Consider the following 26,336-nt stretch of genomic DNA (forward strand, 5'->3'; position numbering starts at 1 on the left):
CAGCTCCAAGCTGTCCCCCAAAGTTCTGGCTTCAAGGACTGGCCTCTTCTCTGTTGGGACACTGTGCACTTCCCACCTGAGGCTCACACATGTGGTAGCTGTCTGTGCTCCTGTGATTGCTTGCCTTTCGATCTCACCAGCTAGGTTGCCCCTTCCACTGTGGACACCACCCCTGCCACTGTTCTGTTACATCATTCACTCTCAGCATTCCAGACATCATTGGTGTGGTTAAATGCTGAGAGTGAATGATGTAATTGAACATTGGTGTGTGGTCTGTAGTGGGAGCTGGGAGAGAGTTACAGTTGGAGAAACAATAGAGCATTAACAGGACCTACCCGCTGTGACTGTAACCTAAGGGCCTAACATGAAATAAAGAACTTACTTACTACCTGAGTGGCTCCACTCTGTTGTATAAAGACCCCGCCCTCTAACTACAACACTCACCTTTCCACTCTTCTGGATTTCATTCTTTCAGTTAATTTTATGGTCTCGTAGATTTTTTTTGTCAAATGATGTGACAGTTGTCCACAAACCTTTTCTGTTATCAAGGTAATTCTATGTGATTACATTGTTAATAACATAGGTGGTTTGGGTAGGATTGGGTGTTAATCCTTCTTCTATGTCAGTAGGCTGGGTAACTGTGGCGTGATTGCTTAGTTCTTGACCTGTATCGTGCCTTGATCATCTCTCTGGACTCTCTTTTGTGGTGACAATTAATGGCCGTTCCCTGCCTCCGCTAGCCTAGAACCAATGGAACTTGGAACTTTGGTAGTATGGATTCCGAAGATATTGAGTTCCGGTAACACTGGTTAATCACCCATTAGGCCACTAGACTGAGGTACTTTAGTGCACTGTCTAGAGATTTGTCACCCAACCCTAGGTATGTCCAGGTAAGCAGAGCTCTAGTCACTGCCTCAATTTTGTGCTCCAAATAATGGTATTGCTGACTATCGTTGTTCACAATCTAGATCTCTCACTGGTGAATCTTTCGGGTGAAATAGCTCAGCTAGAGCTATTCCTTCTACTAAGGTCTCACCAGGTGATTCGTTTTTAGAGTATACTAACACTCCTTGAACATCAGTTTTCTTGTAGCGTGTAGAACTCCGTCTCAACTTATCTTCTGACGGCTCATATTCCTACTTCATCCTGTGCTCCCTGACCTCTCCATCCTTCAAGTATTATATTTGGACGTTAATGTAGATTGACTTTTGTTCACAGATGCCCCTGCAATCCTTGCAGATGAACAGGATAAGAAGCCATGCCGGAAATTTCTACAGACAGGTATGTAATGTTTTGCTCCAATACATTCTTGCTCTCAAGTGGTAAGGATTGCTCTTTCACTCACTGAAAAGGAAGATAGCCATTGGTGCGAAAATGGTCGCATCAAATTGCTTTCCATTTTCCAGTGTCTTTCTGTTGCCTCGTCTGCCTCTCTTCCCCAGTAAGGCCTACAACAGATCATCTCTCTTCCTTGCTCACCGACTGTTGTCTCTTCAAACACTCCTTCCAACTCATTGCTATAGCTCCATGCGTTAAGTGACTGGTCTCTGTCTCTCTTTCGTTTGTCCCTTTCTCTCTGTCTCCCCCCACCCCACCCTGGACTCTCTGCCTCTAGCTTTCTCCCCCAGTCTCCTTCCTGCTCCCTGTTTCTCTTCCTTACCTTTTCCTTCACTCTCTTCCCCTCTTCCTCATCTGTTTTTTGTGTAGTGTTCATCATTCTAGTCTCACATTTCCCTCCCTTGGATTATGCTTTATCTTACCTCCCACCTTTATCAATTTATGGCATGGCCTGACCAATCTCCTTTATCATGTGGCACATCAACTTGACTTTCATGCCATCAAATCATTCCTTTGGCTAAACAGTGGCTTGTTTGCTCTCTCCATCATTCTGCACAAAAAAGGTGTTTCTCCTTCCTTTAAGGCATGTGCCCATCTTCTCCCTTTTTGTTTCCTTGCATTCCTTGTGGTGTGCACTAATGAGTATTCTTGTGTTGGGTAGTCTTGATGCTCCCTCAGGGTGTGCAGCGGCGGGTCACTGCCATTCCTAATTCACTGTACATGATGACCAGTGTCTTCTATTCTATCTCCTTAATGGTGCATGCCAGCTGATCACCTTCTTTCTTGGTGACCATGTTCCTCCTTTCTTCATGATGAGCACTGACATTCGTACCCTCACAGCCTGGGTTGTGATTGGTCAGTCATCTTCCCACCTCTCTCCCTCCCCATCTGTCTCCATCACGACGTGTATCCTATCAATTAGTTCCATCCCCTAATTTGCGGTTTGTACACTAGCTGATCCCCCTCAATCCCTTTCTAGATTGAACTCCAGTTGATTTTCTCCCAACCAGTGTTTGCAGGATGGAGTTGCCCCCACTTAAGTCCTCTTATGTGCACTTAAACCTATGCTCCCTTCCTCCTTGTATTACTGAGCAGAACGGTAGCTCTGTCTCACTCACATTGGCACCATCCAGTTATTCATCATAGCTTTAACCAGTTAGATATGTCCATGAAGGGAGTTTCTCCCTCACTTGAAATGGACACTGCCTGAGCTGTTTCCCATGCTCTACACTATGAGACCAATACCCACACTGCAGTCCACACCCTTAAGTTTTATCCTGTCTGGGTCCTTCACCATGCATGTCAGCCCATTACTACGTCCTTGGCAGTGGGCAATGGATGATCTCTTTCTCAGTTGTCCTGGACACTATCCAGTTTCTCCTATGTGATTAGTTATTCCATCTTCTTTACGTCTGTGGAAGTAACAAAGGATGTCTTTTTCAAAGTCCCTCTGAGTCTTAAGTCATGCTGCATGTTGGTGTTTTGTTTCAGAGCATCATAAACACTGGTTTTCACTTTGTCTCTTTATACCATTTCAGGTGAATGTGATTTCGGCACCAATTGCAGATTTTCCCACATGACTGAGGGGGATGTGCAACAGCTGAAGGCACAAATAGAAGGTGAGACGTATGGTTGGGTCAGATACGTCATGAACCCACAAAGGTGTGGAGGTATTGATGTGTCTGTGATTATAAATGTCCTAGGGTTCCGGGAACTGTTAGGGAGCATCTGCCCACTTTTAGGGCCAAACTAGGTTCACTAGGAGATGGATGACCATTGGTCTCTACCTGACGTGCATACCTTGTATTAACTTGCCGTCACATGTTTAACCCAAATGGCAGGGATGTGCCAGCCAGCTGGCACCCCTTAATTTTTGCCATTTAATTTAAAACTCTGGCAATGATAGAAGTCCTGAATTCTCATGTGCCAAGGAACACTTTTGCTTTGTTTTCTTCGCTGTAAGAAGGAGAAAAGAGACATGCCACGTTTGAGATAGCTTCGGGCTGGTGTTTTTGAAGAGTCATTTGGTCCAACTTATTTACATGCTTTTAAGAACAATAGATGAATTAGATATCGGCTGTAGTCTGCTTGTTGCTCAACTGCCAGGAGAAAATCCCATGACTTACGTTTATTACAAACTTTAACTGTGAAGAGGTGACGCGCAGGTTACGTGTTGCAACTGTTGCCCTGCTTACTGGAAAATCGCTAGCTGTGCCAGTGTACATTGGTTTGCAACATAGATTCGTGCTGCGAGTTTGGTGATTCTCTTTGCATGTTCCTATTATAAACGAACAGCTACAAATTGGGGATCTACAATATATGAAATGTCACTCATTCACTAATGTATCTTGTGGTCAACAGAATTGATTCATGTTTACTTCCCTTTCAAATATACTGGATTGACGCAACTATGGTAATAGATACTTTGGGGCCGATTTAGACCGCGGAGGACGGTCTTTATCTGTCAAGGCGACGGAGTAAAATACTCCGTCGCCCTGATCTACTACCAGTCCTCCAAATCTAGAGATGTCTGCCAGCCCAGTGGAAATCTCTTACACTGGCAGGAACTGCTGTCACTGTGGTCCTGTCAATGTATTAAAAGTTGACGCACGGCTTTGTCACCATGACGGTTACATACCTCAAACTTTTAACCTATTTTTTATCTTCAAAAACAAAATCCCAAAACATTAATGACTCCTGCTCCAAAGGAGCTGTCTCTCATGGTGTGGCGGTCATTTTGTAGTTTTCACTGAAAACTGGTCATTTGATGACCCACTCTAAATCTGGTGGGCGGTCAATTGGGCTTACTCTTTTGTGCTTTTGGAAGTGTATCCGTCGCTGATATACTGAAGTAGTCTCTTTCACTGATATATTTAAGCTCTGCCAAACTCCAAATCATGGCTTTGGGCTGTAGTTTTGGATATGTTCACAGACCATTACTAAAGCATGTAAATTGCTGAAGTATTGGAATCCTCCTTAAACAATAGGCTACATTTGGATGACCTCTTGATGAACCTGATGAACAGAAATTGTAGCCTACAACCAGTTATTCATTCAGAAAGACTCCCAACCACCTTTCATTGAGGATCTTTTATAGAAACATGCTAAGTTGTTTGATGGCAAACTCGGACAATAAGAGGCATGCAGTCATGTTTAGATCTGCAGGAGCATGCAAAAACATTGTTAAATCCCAAATCTTTCTTTTGCTGGATGTCATATGGAAGTGATTTCACAGTAAATGATGAAGGAATAATAGGCAATTTGGACAATTGATAATTGTGATACATTATCTTTAATTTTACTTTACGAATATACACTGTTGAATTTAGAATTTGGGGCGATTTCTATGTAACTCTGTGTACAAAAAGAAGGTGCATGTATTAGGTCTTTTCTTGGGTTCCTGAGGCAGTTCATGTTATCCTATTTAGCTACTATCCTTTACTACTTCGACACAACACTAATGCCACTTTCCCACCAGGAATGAGAGAAATTATATTGGCCTTCACAAGCTCTCCCGAACAAAATCCAATGCACACCACTAGAAGAGCGAGGGCCTGACAATCGATCAGTTCTCTATTTAAGGCCTAACATACCATCCAATAGGAATATCTAGAAGAGCTTCGGCATACCTAAAGTGGTTTTCTTAGTATTTGGCTGCTCTTACCTCCACTGTTACGGCTACAGCCTACTTCTTTTTATTTATTTCCTTGTAGCACTGACTTGCATATACGGAGGTGCCTGGCTCCAGTTACCCTTGCTACAGCCCACTTTGATTTCCTTGTAGGCACAGATGTGCCTAGCTGCGGTTAGGATGGACGCCATCTTGTAGTGGGTTTTTACCCAGCTTTTAATGATTTTATGAGTTTAACTGTTCTGAAGCTTATTTTACTTTGACATTCTTTACTAGTATTAGCCCTCAGCAGGGAGCCTGCTGCAGGACTAAGGGGTTGCTGGACCTCAGTTGGTATTTTATTTTCTTCCCTTTGTTTTCATTCTTACTTGAAGCGTTTGGCGAAGGCACGCCCCCGCACTCTGTGGGAGATTTAATCAGCATGGGCGCTCGTCCGCGCTGAAGGTACACCAAAGGCAAGCCCGTCTGCGCTTGGATCACGCTCAGCGCCAGCCCCCTGCCGGTTTTATGCCGCAACCGAGCAAAATAATCAGCTACTCCAGAAGCGACCTCCTTGAGTATTTCTAGGAGTAGACGTTGCTCTGGCCAAGTGTTAAGCTGTTATAACAACAAGGTACTACGGATGTGCTCAGAATGCAATCTCACATTAAAAACATCAAGGTGAGTACAACGAAGACCGTCAGCCCCCCTCCCTTGGTTAAGGAAAAAAAGGTTACACAACCTGGCATTGTACATTAATAAATGCTCGGTCAATGATAAAACATAAGCACAAATTTGTAGCTTTTGTAGAGGCACATGCACTTGAAAAACAAGCACAGACCAACGGCGGACCCAAGTGGCTGCACCTCACCGATAAGTTCCTTTTGTAAGAGTTGGAATGAAGATTAGTAAAGGTGTGCACATGCGACTCTTGCACCTGCCGCTGTTGGGTGCAAACTGCAACGCAGAGGAGATACTGGATGTTCGTGGAGCGGTGTACCAGAAGGCCTTTCCTGATAACAAAAGACTGACCAGTTCCTTTATAAGAAGAATTTCTTTATTTCAATGACATCAAACAATGTAGACTCCAGCCAACGCGTTTCATTCAATAAGGATTGAACTTCATCAGGGCAGTTTTGTTGAATAATGGCGCACCGCATGATACGGACATATTGTGAGGAAGCGTGGGTGGAAGTAGATTTCGGTTAGTACTAGGCGATGCATACTATCTCGGTCTTCCTGATAAGGGCCTGGTATATGTACCTTAATAGAGAGTCTACAGCTTCAAGGACCTGGATCCATGGTAAGAGCTGCAGACTCTCTATTTAGGTACATATACCAGGCACTTATCAGGGAGGCCGAGATAGGACGCATCGACTAGTACTAACCGATATCCACTTCCACCCACGCTTCCTCACAATATATCCGCACACGCACTTGACTTAGCTTTTGTGGTGGAAATCTGGGCCGATGCTGCATCTGGCCCCTACATGATTGAGGCCACCACAGCAGGCTTCTCCATTGTTAGTAAAGACAGGGAGTTTAAAAAGGGAGGGGGCTTAGCCATAGTCTACCGAAATCAACTGAGGGCCATCTTCACTGATATTCCGTCTAAGCCCGACCGTGAGGTGCTATTTTTTTCAAATTGAACTCAGCCATACCTATTCCTTGAATGGGCTTCTCGTCTATCGCCCGCCGGGCCCTAGAGCCAACTTTATACAAACTCTTGGCCAGTTACTAGAGTATAAAGTCAACTCTCAGGACTACGCTATATTAGGCGATTTAAGCTTCCATTTGGATAATTTGCAGGATAAAGATTCTAGCGACCGTACTGATTTGATGACTAGTGTAGGGTTAGAACAGATTATTAGAGGCCCTACTCATAAGGCAGGGCATCTGCTTGATGCCGTCTTTACGGACAGTCCGTTTCTAGAATCGAGGAGTGTACTTCAGTTACCCTGGTCGGATCACTCTGTTGCTCTGTTTACTATATCAGTACCTATTGCCTCAGCCAGAAAGTATGAGCGGCACCAGTGGCATTGTTTAGATGCCACTGAATTCAATGCTCTATTGGAAAATAGTAAACCTGCTTTTTCCTGCTATCCAGAGACGGCATCCTTGGACTATCACTCCTGGATTGGCTTGACAGTACAGGCCTTAGTGCCCTTGCAAACAGAGGTTCCCTTACTGAGCCCTGGTTCTCAGAGGAACTTAGGCTTTTAAAAAAGCGATGTCGCCAGCAAGAATGGCAGTGGAGACAAAATTATGATTGCAGAATACAAAAAATTGATTCACAATTCAAAACCATCTATTTTTCTGACAAAATAAAAGCTGCAAATAACAGTAGTAAACAATTATTTGCCACGGTTCAGAATTTAAGTAGAACCACAGAGACCAGAAAGTAGGTCATTGACCAGACTTTTTGTAACACTCTAGCTTCTTTTTTCTGTGAAAAAGAACGTAGCATCTACGACGCATTCTCCTTGAGTCACTCTCTGGAAATTTGCAGTCCGTCTGCTGAGAGCATAGAGGATTTTGTTAATCCGACAGGGCAAAATGGCCCATCAGTAGCTAATTCAACACGGCTAACTAATTTTTTGCTCGTCTCCTATGATCAGTTTCTCAAAATTCTTTGCACAGCAAAAGCTGGCTCTCCGCCGGATCCTTGTCCTCCTAGAATAGCTCTCTTAGTTCCGGATCTTATTGCACAGCAACACACTGAGCTTTCCAATCTTGTCCTCAAAACAGTAATATTTCCTAAAACTTGGAAAAACGCTTCCATTCTGCCTCTGTTAAAAGAAAAAAAACAGCCAGGATTCTCTGAACCCCAGTAATTACCGCCCGATCTCCCAGTTGCCCTTGTAGGCAAAAATCCTTGAAAAATTCATAAATCAAGAGTTGACTACATTTATCAACAATAACCATATTTTGGATTCTACACAGTACGGGTTCAGGAGTGAGCACAGTACAGTGCTCGCCCTGATTACTGCTACGGAGGAAGTTAGACATGCGGTTGACAATGGAGAAAATGCCGGTTTGATTTTGATGGATCTCCCTGCAGCTTTCAATACGGTGGACCACGGCTTACTGAGAAGTCATCTCCAAAAGATTGGCATAGGCGGTGTTGCTCTTTCTCTTTTTAAATCTTTTTAACTGAGAGTGAACAATTTGTGGAAATTGACAGCTATGCATCACATACCTTTCAACTACCATGCGGGGTTCCACAGGGCTCTTCGCTTAGACCTCTATTTTTAATCTATATGTCACCCCTCTGGCCAGGCTTATTGAATCATTTGGCTTTACCATGGTGTCGTACGCCGATGACAAGCAGTGTATTGTTTCTCTCACAAACAATATTCAGGACACAGCTTCTAATTTTCAAAGTATGCAACAGGTTAGTAAGTGGATGTTGGATAATTGCCTGAAGTAAAATTCAATTAAAACCGAAGTATTGCTGTTTGGAAGTAACACCTCCTTTTGGTTCCCTGACTGGTGGTCTCAGGAACTCGGCTCGCTCCCTATTCCAGTGACAAAGGCAAAAAACCTGGGAGTTATCTGTGACACAGCCGTATCTTTTTAACATCCGGTAAATGCCATTACCCAGTCTACTTTCTTTACATTAAAAATTCGAAGGGAAATCTTTCTTTTTATACCTCTTGATCTTCCAAAAACGGTTGTCTCTGCGCTCATGTTGTCTAAGTTAGAATACTGTAATGCTCTCTTTGTCAGTCTACAGAAGGGTCTACTTAACAAACTACATGTTCTTCAGAATGCGGCGGTCCAACTACTATTAGGGATCCCCAGACATCACTCCGCTAAACATGCTCTTAAATCCCTCCACTGGCTCCCTGTGGAGAAAAGGATTGATTTTAACGCCCTTTGTATTGCTTTTAAAGCCCTCCACAATCACATATCAGAATACCTAAAGTACCAGATCCATTGGTATGTTCTGCCGAGAAACCTCTGGTCATCGTCTTTAAAGCTGGTAGAGGTTCCTAGATTCTGGCTTGTAAACTGGGGGGGCAAAGGTTTTGTTACTAACACTGCTCGATTATGGAACTATCGTTCCACCATTTTAAAACCCTTCTCAGACTTGCTTTCTTGTAGGAAGGGCCTTTAAGACCTTACTTTTCTCCAGTTTGTCCATCTTCCGTAAAGTGAGGATTGAGTGCTGCTAGTTTTTGGTTTTCACCCTAGGTTTTTCAGCACCTAGACGCCTTTGGGTATTAGCTCGCGTTTTATAAATAAATAAATAAAATATTAGAGGCGACACCTCACGCATCATACAGCAGCATGCTTCATCATAGGCGCCTCCTCTCACTCGGTTAGGTGAACCACGCAAGTGGCTTTAAACAAACTGGAAATGTTGGGATCTCGAGATAAGATATTTCTCTGGACAAGTTCAGGGTTCAAGCTAATGTTATGTTATGTTATTTTTATTTATATCGCACACAGCTGCCCCAGCAAAGGGGCGTCCTGGCGCTTTGAGAAGGTGAACACAACACAGCACTAAAAGCGGACAAAAGGAGACGAGACACAACAGATGAGCTAAACAAATAAAAAGGTCTTGATAGCCCGTCTAAACTGAAGGAGCTCATCAATGGCCCGAATTTGTGGAGGAAGAGAATTCCACCAACTCGCTGCCAGGACTCGAAAGGAGCGGCCACCAATTCTGCTCAACTTAAAACGCGGGACCACTGCTAAGTTCTGGCCTAGCGATCTAAGAGTGCGAGAGGGGACATAGGGGATCAGCAATTTCTCCAAGATTGGTGGGGGAGTACCCTTTAGAATTTTAAATGCAAAGCAGAGAACCTTAAATCTAATCCTCTGCTGCACAGGGAGCCAGTGGAGAGAGCGCAGAGTATTGGACACCGAGCATCGCCTAGGCAGACCTGTCACCAATCGGGCCGCAGCGTTTTGAACCCGCTGGAGCCGCAGAGATTCTGACTGGTTTATCCCCGCCAGTAGGGAGCTGGCATAGTCCAGCCTGGACAGCACTGATGTTTGGACCACCAGCTGTCTTGTGGGTGCATCAAAGAACTTGAGGATGGGTCGAAGTCCTCTGATGATGCCATAACAAGAAGCCGCCACCTTCTTGGTATGACAGATGAAACTCAGAGAAGGATCAAACCACACCCCCAAGTTTTTTATCTCTGCCGCTGGGAGGGGAGTCACACCCAACTCCGAAGGCCACCATTTGTCATCCCACAAAGCCACCTGTTTACCAACCACCATAATCTCCGTCTTCTTGGTGTTTAACTGGAGACAGTTGGAATTCATCCACTTAGCCACTTCCCGCAGACCATCACAGAACCTGGGAGCCTCCAGGTCTGGGTCCCCATTCAGTGTGACCGCCAGCTGCGTGTCATCTGCGTAAGAGACCATGGTCAGGCCCCACCGCTTGACGACCGCAGCCAACGGTCTCACATACAGATTGAAAAGGGTGGGACTCAGTGAAGACCCCTGTGGGACTCCCTGGTCTAGCGGGTAGGATGACGACTTACCGGGCGGGATCGCCACCTGGAATGACCTATCTGTAAGGAAGGAACAAAACCAGTGCAAGGCGGAGCCAGAAACGCCCACCTCCTCAAGACGCCGAATCAGAATCTCGTGCGAGACCGTGTCGAAGGCGGCACTAAGATCTAATAACAGTAGTGCCGCCGTCCGACCGGAATCCAGCACGGAACGCAGATGCTCGACCATCGAGAGAAGGGCCGTCTCCGTGCTGTGACCCGCACGGAACCCGTTCTGGGTAGGGTCGAGAATGTTAAGCCTACCAAGATGGTCTGTAAGAGTGGCATTCACATGGGCCTCCGCTATTTTCGTGGCCCAAGGGAGAAGGGAGATAGGGCGGTAGCTTTCAGGTTTAAGGGGGTTAAGGGTCGCCTTCTTCAGAATTGGCGTGACTACTGCCTGCTTCCATCTAACGGGAACCACTCCAGAAGAAAGAGACAGGTTGATCAAGGACAGCACCGGAGACGCCAGGGTCTTGAGTTGGGCCGGTTTCAGCGGGTCTGCCGGAGATCCAGACTTGATTTTGGTGCTGAGAAAGTCAAACACCTCCAGAGATAAGGGGGGTAAGATGGAAAGACATTCCCCCTCACCTAAGGTGCGACCAACCTGCTCTAGCATCAGGGAACCCGTTGGGAAAGTGCGATAGATGGCTTGCACTTTTTCATGGAAGAAAGAGGCCAAACCCTCACAATGTGGGTAAATCCCAGATATCTCTTTATTGAATGAGTACCCTTGCCACTAATAAAAATTATGGATGTGCCTTGAAACATAATGGTTTCTGCATCCAAAATACTCCATAATCCTACATGTTTCAGCCAAAATCTGACTGCTATCTTAGGTCGCTTGGCTTTCTTCAGGGTTAGAGACTCCCTGCCTACCTACCCCTTACACTAAAGGCGTGTCACTAACAAGGAGGTATAAGGCTCTCCTACCTGTCACTGCAGCTTAACAGATTCTGTAGGTAAATAAAACCTAAATACAATAAGCTCATCAAGAATTTGTTTAGCTCAATGTGATATTTTTCTAACATGTGGATCATCCATCTTAGTGGTCACTGCAACACAACGCTCAATGGCTGTTGTGAACCGCATATCCCCATCTTCTGTGTTAGTGGAAATTCCTAACTTTATTAATTAAGGCATTCAACACTCTGCACATACATATAGTCTTTTACTGGCCTATATGTATGGCTCTTAAGAGGTGCAGCATTAACAAAACATTTCCCAAACTTCCCCATGTTGCACCATGTGTCATAATATCTGTCACTGTTGCAACCGGTGTCCTGGTTTCTGGTCTGTCCTTTTATGTTTATGCATCTCTGGACATACATCATACACCATATCCCGTGCATGCTCCTCTTTGTACCATACAATCATCGTGTTTATGATATCCTTGGTGCGCCTGATGATTCTCCTCATTAGATGCCAGATATTCTTCAGTAGTATACACCCACAGTATCCATATCGCCGCTTAGGGTGACCACCAGGCATGGAGGTAAATTCTGGACAACAGTGTAAATAATTCAGGGCAAAAGGTCAATTTTATGGGAACATCAGAGGAGCGCCCATACCCCACTACTTTATAGGTGCATATATTTATTATTTTCTATTTATTCACTATGCTCTGTGTGTGATTGCCTCAAGTTATGCTAAATTCAGGAGGAACATTATGTCCTCGTTCAATACTAAATTGAAGCCTTTGACCACAGTGTCCAGGGCATCACTCATACCCAAATTTACCCAATCTTTCTTGGAGAGGAAGCAACAACAAAACATTGATTGTGTTTCTTAACATTTTAAAACCCATGACAAACAGTTTGGAAAACAGTATGGTAAGTAACGTTTTCAACTTCTGCTAGTTTAGACAAGTTGAACAAAAACATCTGGCACATCTCACCCTTCACTTGACGTTAAACCTAAAAAATGTAATGGGGGCATAGCAGATGGCGTGGGCAACAGTTTCACAATATCGGGATATGGGGTGCCCACAACTTGTCTGTAGTCTCATAGCACCAGAGTGTGCGTCCAGTACTCTACATTTATCTCTGAACTGTTACTGTTTCAGAAGCCTCGTCTGTACCAAGATGACAGAAACGATCTGAGTATTGGATGTGGTATTCAATATTTCTAACACTTTGATGGTCAAAGCGGGATGCTGGAGTCAACCAGAGGCTCTACAGCACTTGAAAGTTTGCATGCTCCTCCAGTCATTTTGGAGCATCCTCTCCTTATTCGAGGCCCGTTTTCATCGGCTTCAAAGGCTAGTATCCACAGTCTGACCATTTCTGAAAGGATAAGATAGGATTTGTTTTGAACTCATACTGATTCCTGCATTGCTTTAGGGCAACTTGGGAGATGGGTACAACAAAGGAAATGGGGGGTGAACGTGTTTCATCCAGCAGATAAAAGCTAAACTCTTGCAATGAGAATGGATCGGAAACCTCCTTGCCCACCAGTTGCTCAGTTTTGGTGATGTTGACTTGGAGAGTGTACATGCAGGCTTGGATATCCTAGATGGATATCACCACCTCGACACAAAGATAACAACCATTTTGTAGAATCCATATTAACCCCACTTTTAGCCAATCAGCTGTACTTTCAACATGCATCCATGAAACAAACATGATGAAGGCATAGGACTCCAATTATAGACTCAAGATGGACCTTTAGTGGCGACATAGGGTAGGCAGTATCCACAGAGGGTTACCGTTCGAAACAAAAGGCGGTTGAGGCCTTCTCAGTGGATCTCTTCCTTTGGAAGTCAAACCCTTGTACTAATGTAGCCAGATATTTACTAAAAGGTCATACCTGGTTTTTAAATTATTCAGTGGATTTTCCTTCCACCAAATCTTCCTCTGTAATCCATCTTTGCCAGTAGAACAGAACTTAGATTTCCCTGATGTAAAAAGGGCTTTGTGTATAGTTTTGTAAAAAGCTAAACAGACAGTTTTCCATGACCGACAGAGGTATAGGTTTAAAAGCTGCTGCTTCAGATATTTTCACCAAATGAACTATCAATTGCTTTAAATTAGGTTACAGTGTTAGCAAAATTCAAGAGATTGTCTGGAAAAATGCACTAAACAGTTTTATCTAGCTGACACACATTGTTTTTTAAGAGAGTTGTAGAACAGCCATTTTGGGGAAGGGGGTCTGTTGACACGCTGTCTGAGTATTTCTGCCTAGATTTTCATTCTAGAGCTCACTCAGTCGGACCAGCTTAATCAGTCTGGTTCACTAGGTTGAGCACAGGGTTTCTTCTACTTCAACTTGTCCTCGTCCCATTTCAGTGTAGTGCTCCTTGTGACTTCATCGTGGGATCTGCAACATTATCCAGAACATTCAGAATATCAGCTGGTGACTTATTTACAATAATTGCCCTCCATCAAGAGTATCTTCATATTATTCATAACAGGCTCTCATATACTCTCATACATTTATAGTTGTGAATATTGCTCTAACAAAATTCTCACGAAAAACTCACCAGAAGGCTGCAGACCATTCCAGACTACGCAGCCAGACTCACTATCAACCTCCCACACTGCACTCACTTCACACAACACCACACCTGAAGGAGCTCCACACACACAAACAAGCACAAGTCCAACTCCCCACCCGCACTTTTAAATAACTGCATAACACTAGCCCAGCAAACCACAGCAATCACATCTGCTTCCACAAACCTTTCAAACACCTCCACTCATCAGGGCTCTAACATCCCACGCATATAGAAAATGAGATGCAGCTCTCAAGCCTTCTCCTACATCACCCCTAAAGGGTGGAACGACCTGCCGCTACACATAAAAGCCTCCTGCTCACTTCTTGCACTCCGCAAGAAGCTACAGGCCTGGCTTTTCGAGTAGTTCCTCAAGGCCCTAGGTTTGGCTAGACTCACACCTCTTCAGTGCCTGGATACCCTCTCGTATAATACAAATTTGCATAACAAGATACGTTCTCACTCCTCAGTGCAAAGTGTGGTAACACTTCTCTCGTTGGAGAAGTGTATTTAGAAATCCCAAGCGAAGTCCATCTCCTGCCTTGGAGAGTCAGGTCCTCGTGTTTTTCTGCGTTGAAACTGGTAATAAGAGAAAATATTAGCTTCATGTTTCTTTAATTTAAGATAATACATGGGAATCTGCAATCTATGTATAAAAACGTGTCCCTAGTTTCCTTCTTACAGGCGACTTGTGACGCACCTAGTCACCTGTAATGAAGCAATTATGTAGCTGCTCCACTGTAATAACTTATTACAGTTAGGTTCAGAAGTTACAATGCCTGCTGTCTGAGCCAACAGTCAAAGTGAAAGGCAGAACACAGAGTATATTTAAAGCTACAGTTTAAAAATCACTAACCATGGCTTTTCTTTCTGCTCTGATGTAGATGAACAGTAAAAAGCAGAAAGGAGATATTTACGGCAACATGTATTTATTGCACACATTATATAAAATCTCTCTGCATGTTTCTACACATTCCGAACTACAACACTTGAAAACAAAAAATCTGACCTGTAATAAACTGATTCTAATATATTTTTGCAACATATATATATTTTTTTAAAATATTTTTATAACATTTTTCACCAGTTATTCTACTTTTTATTCTTCATGTTTGCAAACATGCTATTAACACACCAAGGATTTAAGTGGTTCGTGGGGAAGGGAATGTTGTGACCATGTATTATGAAGAGTAAAGTACTCTCTGCCATACATTATGCAAGCCCCCTTGGAGTTCCATGACCTCATTATGAAATTTGCCCTTCGTCCTCCTTCCTGTATATGGTCAGTGACTTACAATATCGTTATGAAGTGTGCCTGGGGTACTTTATTCCCTATATAATTTCAAGTGTTTCAGGGATTTTTCCTGGCCTTGGGGAGTTCTTCCCATATTTAATGTAATGCAGCTACCCATCCGAATATAAACGTCTGTTTGTACTTATGAAGACTGTTTGGCCTATATTTTACCATCTGCCCTTATTGCCTGTATGTTCAACTGTGGGATCCATGTGCAGTCCAGCCAGTCTTTCCTAAAAAAATCCAAGCCTCAGAGGTGTCGTTCAGTTCCAGACGTAGTCATTCAGCCTTCTCAGATTGAGGATTTGAATTCCATTTGGTTGGGCAGCACTAACACGATCTATGTGCACAGAGACAACGACGAGTGGTGGTCAAATGCGCAGTTCTTTTGATCACCTTCTTCAGGTTTTGCAGCTCAGTTGACATTTGTCTAATTTATTCCCATATATGTTTTTTTTGTCTTCTAGTGCATTGCCTACTTCTAGAACTGCTTCAAGTTGCGCAACACTTTTCACTAATGCAAGAAGCAGGAAGAGGGCTACGGCTCTCACGGTTATGGTCAGCCACACCTTTCTACCCATTGAATCCTCTAACTCCTTTTTGTTGACTTGTCTTGCTTAGCACAACAGAAGGTATGCTGACTGAGTGGTGTACTAGTTAACACTCCGCCTTCTCACCCACTCAGTCACGTCTACTTGAATATTCAATTTGTCTTTTTTCAAAAATCTTGTGTTGGCACTGCCACCTGTTGTCCTGACAATGCCACATACAATGCTGGCATCACCTCGGCATGTAGATGCAGAAGCATAAACTGTGTCTGTGTCACTCCTTGCCCTGCCATATTTCCGAATGGTGATCTCTACTGGGTGAGTTTGCTTCTTGGATTTATTTCACACAGTCCCGTTGGCAGTGTGCCTACTGCTGCAGTCAAGGCGGTCTTAGAGTGGTACATGGAATGCAGACCTGCCTTTTTAGAGAGGCACAGATGCTTCAGTGGTATGTCTCGTGATCATGGCTCACTTACAGTCTCCGCTACAGTGCGTGGATGGTGTGTGTAAGCCTGTCTGTTTCTCAGAAACATATCTTAAGTTTCCTCTCATATGCAGCAGCAGCAACGGCATACCCGTTCCTTAAATAGTTTTTATGGGATCATTAATAAAGTATTATAATGCCATCCCAGCAAATGCGTGTTAGCCATGTGGGAATATGTGATGATAATCGTCCTTTACTTTGATCATCGCTTCTGGCTGCATTATGGGGACCCTGTTCATTTGGCATTTATCGTTTCTGCTAATGTTTATCGATTTAGGGGTCGGATTAGAAGTTGAATGTAGCTTTAGAGGTGCTCTTTGTAAAAATATTAGGGGTACCTTAAAATTAATATTTTGAGGTTTAGGATTGCTGCAAGCCATCCTTTTTAAATACACTGATTTCAATTTAAGGTTAGGGCTAATGATAAAATGTAAATTGGATGCACGGTTCGGATTACTTTAGAATATTTCCCAAGATTTTAGTGCTAGCATTACATTTTAATTAAACAATTTCTAATGTTATTAGTGAGAATAGTTTAACTAAGAAAAGTATGCTATGCTTGATCTAGTGTGTTGGCAACAGCAGAACTTTCTCTAGTCCAGGGATAGTGTGATAGAGCTAATTCCACCTGGGCATTCTCCACTAGAGGACAATATCCAATCATCCAGGGGATGATTTAACTCAATCCGGGGATATTTTGTTACCACTTAACTCTTAACCTTGTCGTTATATATTTAATTGACATGGATTTAGTGATGGACATTTGGTTGCCCATCTTTCTGTAAGCTGACTATTGGATAATACTTATTGGCCCTTTGCTGTCCAGGGGGAATCTCAGTGGGTTGTGGGGGTTAGGGAGGTGTTCCTGTGGCTTGGTTTGCCCTGCTTCCAAAATCTTCATGTTTGCAGTCCGAACAATGTGATTGTTAGGGTCACTGTGACAAGTACAATTCTCTCTCTGATGGAGAGTTGCGCAGGCCAGGACTGCAGATCGTCATTGGTCAGCGGCCTCACTGCTGCAGATGGTGTTTGCCACCCCATTATTCAAGACCCCTACTCTTCCCCCTGTACCATCCAGCATTGGTTGGGGTCTGTGGGAGACGACCTGGTGTAAGCACGATCATGTGAGTGCAGGCTTCTCCGGTGTATTCACGATCATGGGAGTGCAGGCAACTCCGGTGAATGCACGATCCGGTGTAAGCACGATCATGTGAGTGCAGGCTTCTCCGGTGTATGCACGATCATGGGAGTGCAGGCTGCTCCGGTGTATGCACGATCCGGTGTATGCACGATCATGGGAGTGCAGGCTGCTCCGGTGTATGTACGATCATGGGAGTACAGGCTGCTCCGGTGTATGCATGATCATGAGAGTGCAGGCAGCTCCGGTGTATGCAGGATCATGGGAGTGCAGGCAGCTCCGGTATATGCAGGATCATGGGAGTGCAGGCTGCTCCGGTGTATGCACGATCATGAGAGTGTGGTCAGCTCCGGTGTATGCAGGATCATGGGAGTGCAGGCAGCTCCGGTGTATCCTCAATCATGGAAGTGCAGGCAGCTCCGGTATATGCACGATCATGAGAGTGTGGTCAGCTCCGGTGTATGCAGGATCATGGGAGTGCAGGCAGCTCCGGTATATGCAGGATCATGGGAGTGCAGGCAGCTCCGGTGTATGCAGGATCATGGGAGTGCAGGCAGCTCCGGTGTGTGCGCACAATCGTGGGAGTGCAGGCAGCTCCGGTGTGTGCACGATCGTGGGAGTGCAGGCAGCTCCGGTGTGTGCACGATCGTGGGAGTGCAGGCAGCTCTGGTGTGTGCACGATCATGGGAGTGCAGGCAGCTCTGGTGTGTGCACGATCATGGGAGTGCAGGCAGCTCCGGTGTATGCACGATCATGGAAGTGCATGCAGCTCCGGTGTATGCAGGATCATGGGAGTACATGCAGCTCCGGTGTATGCACGATCATGGGAGTTCAGGCAGCTCCGGTGTATGCATGATCATGGGAGTGCAGGCAGCTCCGGTGTATGCACGATCATGGGAGTGCAGGCATCTCCGGTGTATGCAGATTAATGGGAGTGCAGGCAGCTCCGGTGTATGCAGATTAATGGGAGTGCAGGAAGCTCCGGTGTATGCAGATTCATGGGAGTGCAGGCATCTCCAGTGTATGGTCGATCATGGGAGTGCAGACCGCTCCGGTGTATACACGATCATGGGAGTGCAGGCTGCTCCGGTGTATGCATGATCCAGTGTATGCAGGATCATGGGAGTGCAGGCAGCTCCGGTGTATGCTCGGTCGTGGGGGTGCAGGCAGCTCCGGTGTGTGCACGATCATGGGAGTGCAGGCAGCTCTGGTGTGTGCACGATCATGGGAGTGCAGGCAGCTCCGGTACTAACAGTGGAGCAGCTCTGCTGCAGTCGGTGAGTCCTGCTTCTGTGGATCTTCCTTGGACTCAGTAACTACCCCCACCAAGACAAGCGAGGAGCCCACCCGGGTTCTAATGGTGAGCCACGAGATGTTCGACGTCTGAACGGTGGGGGGGTTCCTTTCTTCATGGAAGAGCTTAGTGCGTTGCAACTGCCAACTATGGTTGTAAGTTGATGATCACCCTTCTCTTCTAGGTGCCAGCTTCTTGTAGTGGGTTCACCCACTGAACACTTTGTGATTCTTCTGGAAGGTCCCTAGACCTCGGCACATTCTTGCTGTACATGCACTGAGGTCACTTGGATCTCACCTACCGTCATGAGGTCCTCCCGGGCTACAGCGGCATTACAGTTCGCCGCCTCCTCTGCTAGGTCCTTTGTCTTTGCTTCCTTTCTACAAAGGCAACTCCAGTACCCTCTTTACTTCATACAGCGAACGGCGGCAGGGTATATCGTGCTGCACAAACTACACGTATTATTCTGTGTATTATCTAACAACCAATGCCCACCTCCCGAAACCAGCCACCAACTATGGTTTCAAACACAACATAGCAATACAAGAAATGGGAGAGGCATTGTTACAAGAACATAAGTTCATAGGGTACAAATCCCACAAATAATGCATGAAACGATGACAGAAATATTGAGTCTTTCACTTTTATGTTTTGTAGATCCTTTTATTCTTTATTGAACATACAACAGCCAACGCCTTTCACCCATGCGGGCTTCTTCAGGGCTGCGAATAACAACACAAAAAGTATCATAAAAGCCGTACTGTTAAACATTATTCAGACAATATTTACATAGATCTTTGACAACATGACATAGGTCTAGATCCATCTTATTATTCTAATATACAAAACAAAATGCATGATAAATAAATATGACCAGGGCAACACCGTTGATGTATACGTCAAACATCCTGTCAGTTAAAAAAAATATGTACAATGCTAGAATAACACAGTTCTTATATGCACCGCATTTGCATGCTAAAATAGACATCACACCAAAAAACCTAATTTTGTCTATTTCTCAAAGGAAGAGACGAGAGAGCACTTTTCATAATCACAAACACATCTTTAAAAGACATACAGGTTAAGCCTCCCCAAATCAGAAAATGGTTAACACAAGTGGCTCTAGTGGTGGCAGTTATAAGCCCAGACTAAGGGGTGGGGGCAGGAACAGACAACACTACCCACAACAGACATGGCCACCTTTCCCAACACCAGGGGTACAGGTTTCCACAACCAATTCCAACATCCGCAGTTCCCCATGATGGGCTGGAACCCAGCCTTTATGCAAATGCCACTGTTCCCACAAAACACATACCGCCCCCCTTTTTTAGAGAGGGGCCGGAGAGGAAGAGGGAGAAGAAGAGGGACAAATCAAGTCCATTGGTAACAGGAGGACACAGTAGGCAACAACACCCGCAGCAAGTCCCGGGAACAAAAAGCAGGGACCAGCACCCAGAGAGCTTAATCACCAACTTGTCTGACGTGAACCTAACCCCTATGGAAACAAAAGTACTCGAGAAAGGTCTCTGCTTTGTACCTACGGCACACTTGGACAGATTTCGCTTGCATTGCGAGTTGTCTGATTTTTTTTCAGAAGGCTTAATCTCAAAGCCTACTTTGAAAAGATAGGACCCAATGAGTCTTCAAAAACTTCAGGCGAAATATAGGGACGGTCCGCCATCCTCAAGATGGTCTCGCTTCCGCGGCTAATCTATCACTTGCAAAATCATCCGTATCCGATCCCTCCCAGATGGTTTCGACAGATCAATGTGGCCCTGGGACAATTTCTGTGGGCTGGTGGAGTGGCAAGAGTAGCCCTACGGACTTGTTTAGAATCCACATACGGTGGGGGGCTGGTGACCTCTGATATTTTATCGTACTACATGGCCTCACACCTGCTAGTCCTCAATGAATGGTGGTATGAGGATAGGGCTGACCCGGCGTATGCTGTTGAACAGAGGTGCATGGGGATCTTACTTTACACACTATACTCTATTCTGCACCGCTACGCAACTCCTTGCTGTCTGTCAAAAAGGTTATATTCCAAATCTGGCGGCAGGTTCTACAGAGGATGGGCTGGTGGAATAGGTTGACGCGGGAGACCCCTCTCTGGCACAATGGGCGACTGCCGCAACTGGCTACTCTGCCTGGGTTTCGTGGTTGGGACAGTATTGGTATGTCTACTCTGGGTGACGTAATGCGGGGGCCGGTCCTGAAGTCCTTCCAAGATCTACAGAAGGATTTCCATATCCCAATTCTACAGATATCTTCAGTTCAGGCACGCTATTTCCCCTAGTTTGGAGGGCAGTCATTGGCTGAGTTTAGCCCGATAGAGGCGAAGGTGGTCATGGGAGATCTCCAAGACCACAAGATGTCAGAAATGTACCAGTCCCTGGTTACTCATAGTTCCTCCCACGATGCAGAACCTTAAGGAGGCCTGGGAGGGGGGTGTGGGCCCACTGGAGGAGGACTGGACGGAGGCCCTGGCCTCCCCGCGGGGGTGGCTATAGCCATAAGTTTACGCCTTATCCAGTTCAAGTACCTTCATCGGGTATACTTTACCAGGGTTAGGCTGTGGAGTGTGTGTCTGGCGGCTTCCCCTGTGTATCTCAGATGTGAGCGTGAGGAGGGTACTCTGCTACATACAGTCTGGCACTGCTCTGCTTTGGCGTGATTTTGGAGGGGAATTATGGCCTGTATCTCTACGTGTTACTGACGGGGTTGGGGGCAACATATACAAACGCCATCTATGCTACTAGGGTTCACTATGGCTAAAAGAGACATTGCCAGGGCTTGGAAGGCACCGGTGGCGCCCTCAGTGTCCGCATGGAAGAACGGCCTGGACTTCTGCATGGTTTTGCAGATTCCCATCTTTACGGCCAGAGGGTGCCCGCTTAAACACTTTAAAATCTGGAAGCGCTGGGTGGACTATCATGGCTTGGAGTTGGGGCCCGTATTGATGGCAAGGCTCCTCGACCTGGCTTAACTTTCTACCTGGTTGGTATAGGACATAGCTTCTTATGCGATGACAGATCCTGCTTTTATAGATGATGCTTTTGGTTTTAATGTGCTGCTCTGGAGTGGACGTTAGTGCAATGGGGGTGTGGGTTTGTGGAGTTATGGTTATTCTGTTGGTAATTCATTTGTATTGCTCTTAATTTCTTCTTATTTTGCTCATGTAAACAGTCAAAGTCAGAATGATGTACGTTTCTTCTGCAGAAGTTTTTGGGGTACAGAGCTCTGCTCTATGTTTGCTATTTGAAAAAAAAAAAATACTTAAGGCGACACAGGGCTGAAGCTTAAGTGCACTTTTAGTCCCTCCCCCACATACAGTGCCTGTTGAAATTCTCACCTTCGAACAGGCAGTATTTAATGATGTAGAGACTTTTGAGGAAACTATGGGGTTTAAGAACCTAAACACAGTTAAGTTTCAAGCCCTCCAAACTTTGCAGTCCAACACTACTATCATTATAAAACCGGCGGACAAGAGCGGTGGGGAGGTCATCTAGAACTTAACTGATTATGACAAAGAGTGCAGGCATCTCTTTGATGACCGCAAAAACTATACTCCATTATCCACTGATCCATCCCCGCAACTCAAAGCCTTGATTACCAAGCAAGTTAATTGTGCAGAGGTAAATGGACACCTCACCGAACACAAAGCTGATTTCCTGACCACAGGTGACGAGTAATACCATAAAACACACAAAAACAGAACACCTCCGCCGGGACATCCTATCGTCTCCGGAATCGTCTCACTGCTGGAGCCTTCATCACGTTTTTGTGATTTTTTTTTCTTGAAGCCTTTGATACAAAGGACTTCTACTTATCTGAAAGACAATAAAAGCCTTTTGGGTCTCCTGCAAGATCTTACAGTGGATGAATATACCACCATACTTGTCTCACTAGACATCGAGAGTCTGTACCCCAGTATCTCCCAGGATGACTGTGATTAGAATATTCATGTAGTAGTTTATTTCTCTTGTGGTCAGATGCTTTCAGGCCAGAATATATCATTATGCTTTAGTAGTTTTGTCCAGATTGTACGATGTGTGTAGTTCCATTGTCACAAAACACTTAGGAGCTGATGTACAGTTTGGAGTGACTATACTTCAGATTTTGAGATGTTCACCGCCACGGATGTTCCTGTCAATACATTGAAAATGTGCTGTGTGGCTCAGAACCCAATGACTGTGCTGTACAGCACACTTTCAATATATTTTCAAAAACAAAATCCCAAAGCGGATATTTTTTATGAAAATAATGAAGAAATGCTCCCCTCGCCATGGGAGTTTTTTCCCCATTGCGTGATCATTGAAATGTTTTACTTTCACTTACTGCTTGTTTTGTATGGGCGTATGTGAAAGAAAACAGGCCATTTGTCAGCCCACTCTAAATAGGACAGACGGACAAACAGACAAACCTCTGATGTCCCTTAATATGTCGGAGGAATGTTAGAGGCGAAGATGCAGTAGTATCTGTCGGAGGACCGTTCGAGGCAGAGACGGAGTAGTATCCGTCGGAGGACTGTTAGAAGCATAGACTGAGTAGTATCCGTCTGAGGACTGTTAGAGGCGGGGATGGAGAAGTATCCGTCAAAGGACTGTTAGAGGCGGAGACGGAGTAGTATCTGCCGGAGGAATGTTAGAGGCGGAGATGCAGTAGTATCCATCGGAGGACTGTTAGAGGCGGAGACTGAGTAGTATCCGTCGGAAGAATGTTAGAGGCAGAGACGGAGTAGTATCCGTTGGAGGAATGTTAGAGGCGGAGACGCCGTAGTATCCGTCAGAGGACTGTTAGAGGCAGAGATGGAGAATTATCTGTCGAAGGACTGTTAGAGGCAGAGACGGAGAAGTATCCGTCGGAGGAATGTTAGAGGCGGAGATGAAGTAGTATCCGTCGGAGGACTGTTAGAGGCAGAGACGGAGTAGTATCCGTCGGAGGACAGTTAGAGGCGGAGACGGAGTAGTATCCGTCAGTGGACTGTTGGCGGCAGAGACGGAGTAGTATCCGTTGGAGGACAGTTGGAGGTGGAGACGGAGAATTATCTGTCGGAAGACTGTTAGAGGCAGAGACGGAGTAGTATCCGCCGGAGGAATGTTAGAGGCAGAGACGGAGTAGTATGCGTCGGAGGAATGTTAGAGGCAGAGACGGAGTAGTATCCGTTGGAGGAATGTTAGAGGCGGAGACGCCGTAGTATCCGTCAGAGGACTGTTAGAGGCAGAGATGGAGAATTATCTGTTGAAGGACTGTTAGAGGCAGAGACGGAGAAGTATCCGTCGGAGGAATGTTAGAGGCGGAGATGAAGTAGTATCCGTCGGAGGACTGTTAGAGGCAGAGACGGAGTAGTATCCGTCGGAGGACAGTTAGAGGCGGAGACGGAGTAGTATCCGTCGGAGGAATGTTAGAGGCGGAGACGCAATAGTATCCGTCGGAGGACTGTTCGAGGCGGAGACGGAGTAGTATCCGTCGGAGGACAGTTAGAGGCGGAGACGGAGTAGTATCCGTCGGAGGAATGTTAGAGGCAGAGACGGAGTAGTATCCGTCGGAGGAATGTTAGAGGCGGAGACGGAGTAGTATCCGTCGGAGAACTGTTAGAGGCGGAGATGCCGTAGTATCTGTCGGAATGTTGGAGGCGGGGACCCAGTAGTATCCGTTAGAGGAATGTTAGAGGCAGAGACAGAGTAGTATCCATTGGAGGACAGTTCGAGGTGGAGACGGAGAATTATCTGTCGGAGGACAGTTAGAGGCAGAGACGGAGTAGTATCCGTCGGAGGACTGTTAGAGGCGGAGATGCAGTAGTATCCGTCGAAGGACTGTTAGAGGCAGAGACGGAGAAGTATCCGTTGGACGAATGTTCGAGGCGGAGATGCAGTAGTATCCGTCGAAGGACTGTTAGAGGCAGACACAGAATAGTCTCCGTCGCGGATATACTTAAATTACACCCGACTCTAAATGAGGCAGGCAGAACTTCAGTTTGGAGAGGGTATTCCGCCATGGTGATGTTTGTTAAAACTGGTGGCGAGCTGTTTGTGAGTGGTAGTTTGAGCTTGTTAAGACACGACTGGTCAAGTGTAGGGTGAGTGAGTTGGTTTGAGAGGACCCTGCCTCCATCAGTGGTGAGAGGAGAATGGTGTGCTCTTGGGCGTGATCGGATGTGCTTTGAGAGGTCAGGCATCTTGTTGTTAGATTGGAAGGAGCGAGAGGCGTGCCCCCATGATCGAGTGGTATAAATAGTCGAGATTAACGGCCAGCAGCCTTTAACCGAGCAGGCAGTCAGGCATCGGGCGCCGCCACCTTCTTCTAGTCCATCACTTCGGTTCTTTGTATGTGGGATAATTGGGGTCATGGCATCCTAGGGGCATTGACCAAGGCATGTGATGCGGTGTAACTCTGACTGCTCTCAATGAATATCTACTACGTTTCAGTTGAACAATGCATTCTTCAGACATTTATGACCGGCTTAACGTTTTTAACCGTCACCACAAACTTTTCAGAAATACTTCAAAATAGCGAGCTCGCAGAAATCAACGTGGGTCCGTTTTTCCTGACGTGTCCTGATCGCACCGTTGCCCAGCGAGCCCTTTGGGAACTACGTATATTTAAAACATCTGAAGTTACTTAACCAACTGTGACTGTCGAAGCCTGGCAGCAGGGGGCAGCAGAAGACCAACTGATCGGCCGTTCTTATGATTCTTGTCACATACTGCGGCTGTGCCAGGTGGGCTCTCGCTTCCCGTTATTGTCCACACGTTACACCTACCGGCAGAATGTGTGGAGATACAGAATGTCACGTTGGCGCCGTAACACCCATTTTTATTAAACGAGAAATTATTTAAATGTTACTTGCATTAACGTCCAGAGTAGGCGGACATACATAGTTTTCCGAGCCAACGCCTGCCATCTCTTGCTTTTGGGAACAGTAGAATTGGAGTTTTATTTACGAATTCTTATCTCTTAGTATAAATGTATTGTAATGCGCTGCCGCTATCGGTGAGGAGTAAATGGGGATGGAGCAATGGGTAAATACCCATGCTGGAGGTACCTTCTAGTAACGCATGTTCTCAGTGCTGGGAGCCCCTCTTGACACACTCTTCCGTGCCCCCACCCCCATTCTTACCTGTCATTTACCGGGCTTCATCTAACCGGGGTCGGAGCTGACTTCTAATACGGTCTGGGCTTTCCTTTCCTCAATGCTGTATTCTCTCTTTCACACCTGCTTTTACTCGGTGTTGGAGATTGCATGTGCATTGTGTGTCCCCTCTCCTCAGTACAAGATACCCCTCAGATAACTCTTCACAATCGACACGTTTCTCCAGTTGTTACTAAACTTCCCAGGCACGTCCTCTCAGCTGTTCTGCGCAGTACGAATGTGGTGACTGGGAGCGCAGAATAGATTACAACACAGCAGCGAGATGACATGGGCGGGCAGTGAGGCCTGCGGAAAAAGAGGTGATTGCGCCGAAGCGTCTCCTGCTTCCCAGGTCCAGCTCCTGGTTTGTGTTCTGCACTCTCGGGTTCAACCCGTCGGCCCTTACGTACAGCACGTGTCCATAGACGGAGTGGGTAAACCCGTTCTTACATCGGCCCTTTATCACTTTAGCTGTCTTTAGAGACAGTCCTT

At 45.6% G+C, this 26,336-nt stretch overlaps 1 protein-coding gene across 3 annotated transcripts in view; it reads left to right on the top strand.

The window, feature by feature from the left end:
• Positions 1-26,336, top strand: part of ZMAT5 (zinc finger matrin-type 5) — a 107,562-nt gene that overhangs the window by 73,472 nt on the left and 7,754 nt on the right. For all 3 annotated transcript variants that reach the window (XM_085632936.1, XM_085632937.1, XM_085632938.1), the window contains 2 exons: positions 1,219-1,281; positions 2,877-2,957. In XM_085632936.1, the coding sequence (XP_085489062.1) occupies positions 1,219-1,281; positions 2,877-2,957 (144 nt within the window). The remainder of the gene's footprint in view (positions 1-1,218; positions 1,282-2,876; positions 2,958-26,336) is intronic.

Source organism: Triturus cristatus, chromosome 11 (genome assembly GCF_964204655.1).
Source record: "Triturus cristatus chromosome 11, aTriCri1.1, whole genome shotgun sequence".
Lineage (NCBI taxonomy): Eukaryota > Metazoa > Chordata > Amphibia > Caudata > Salamandridae > Triturus > Triturus cristatus.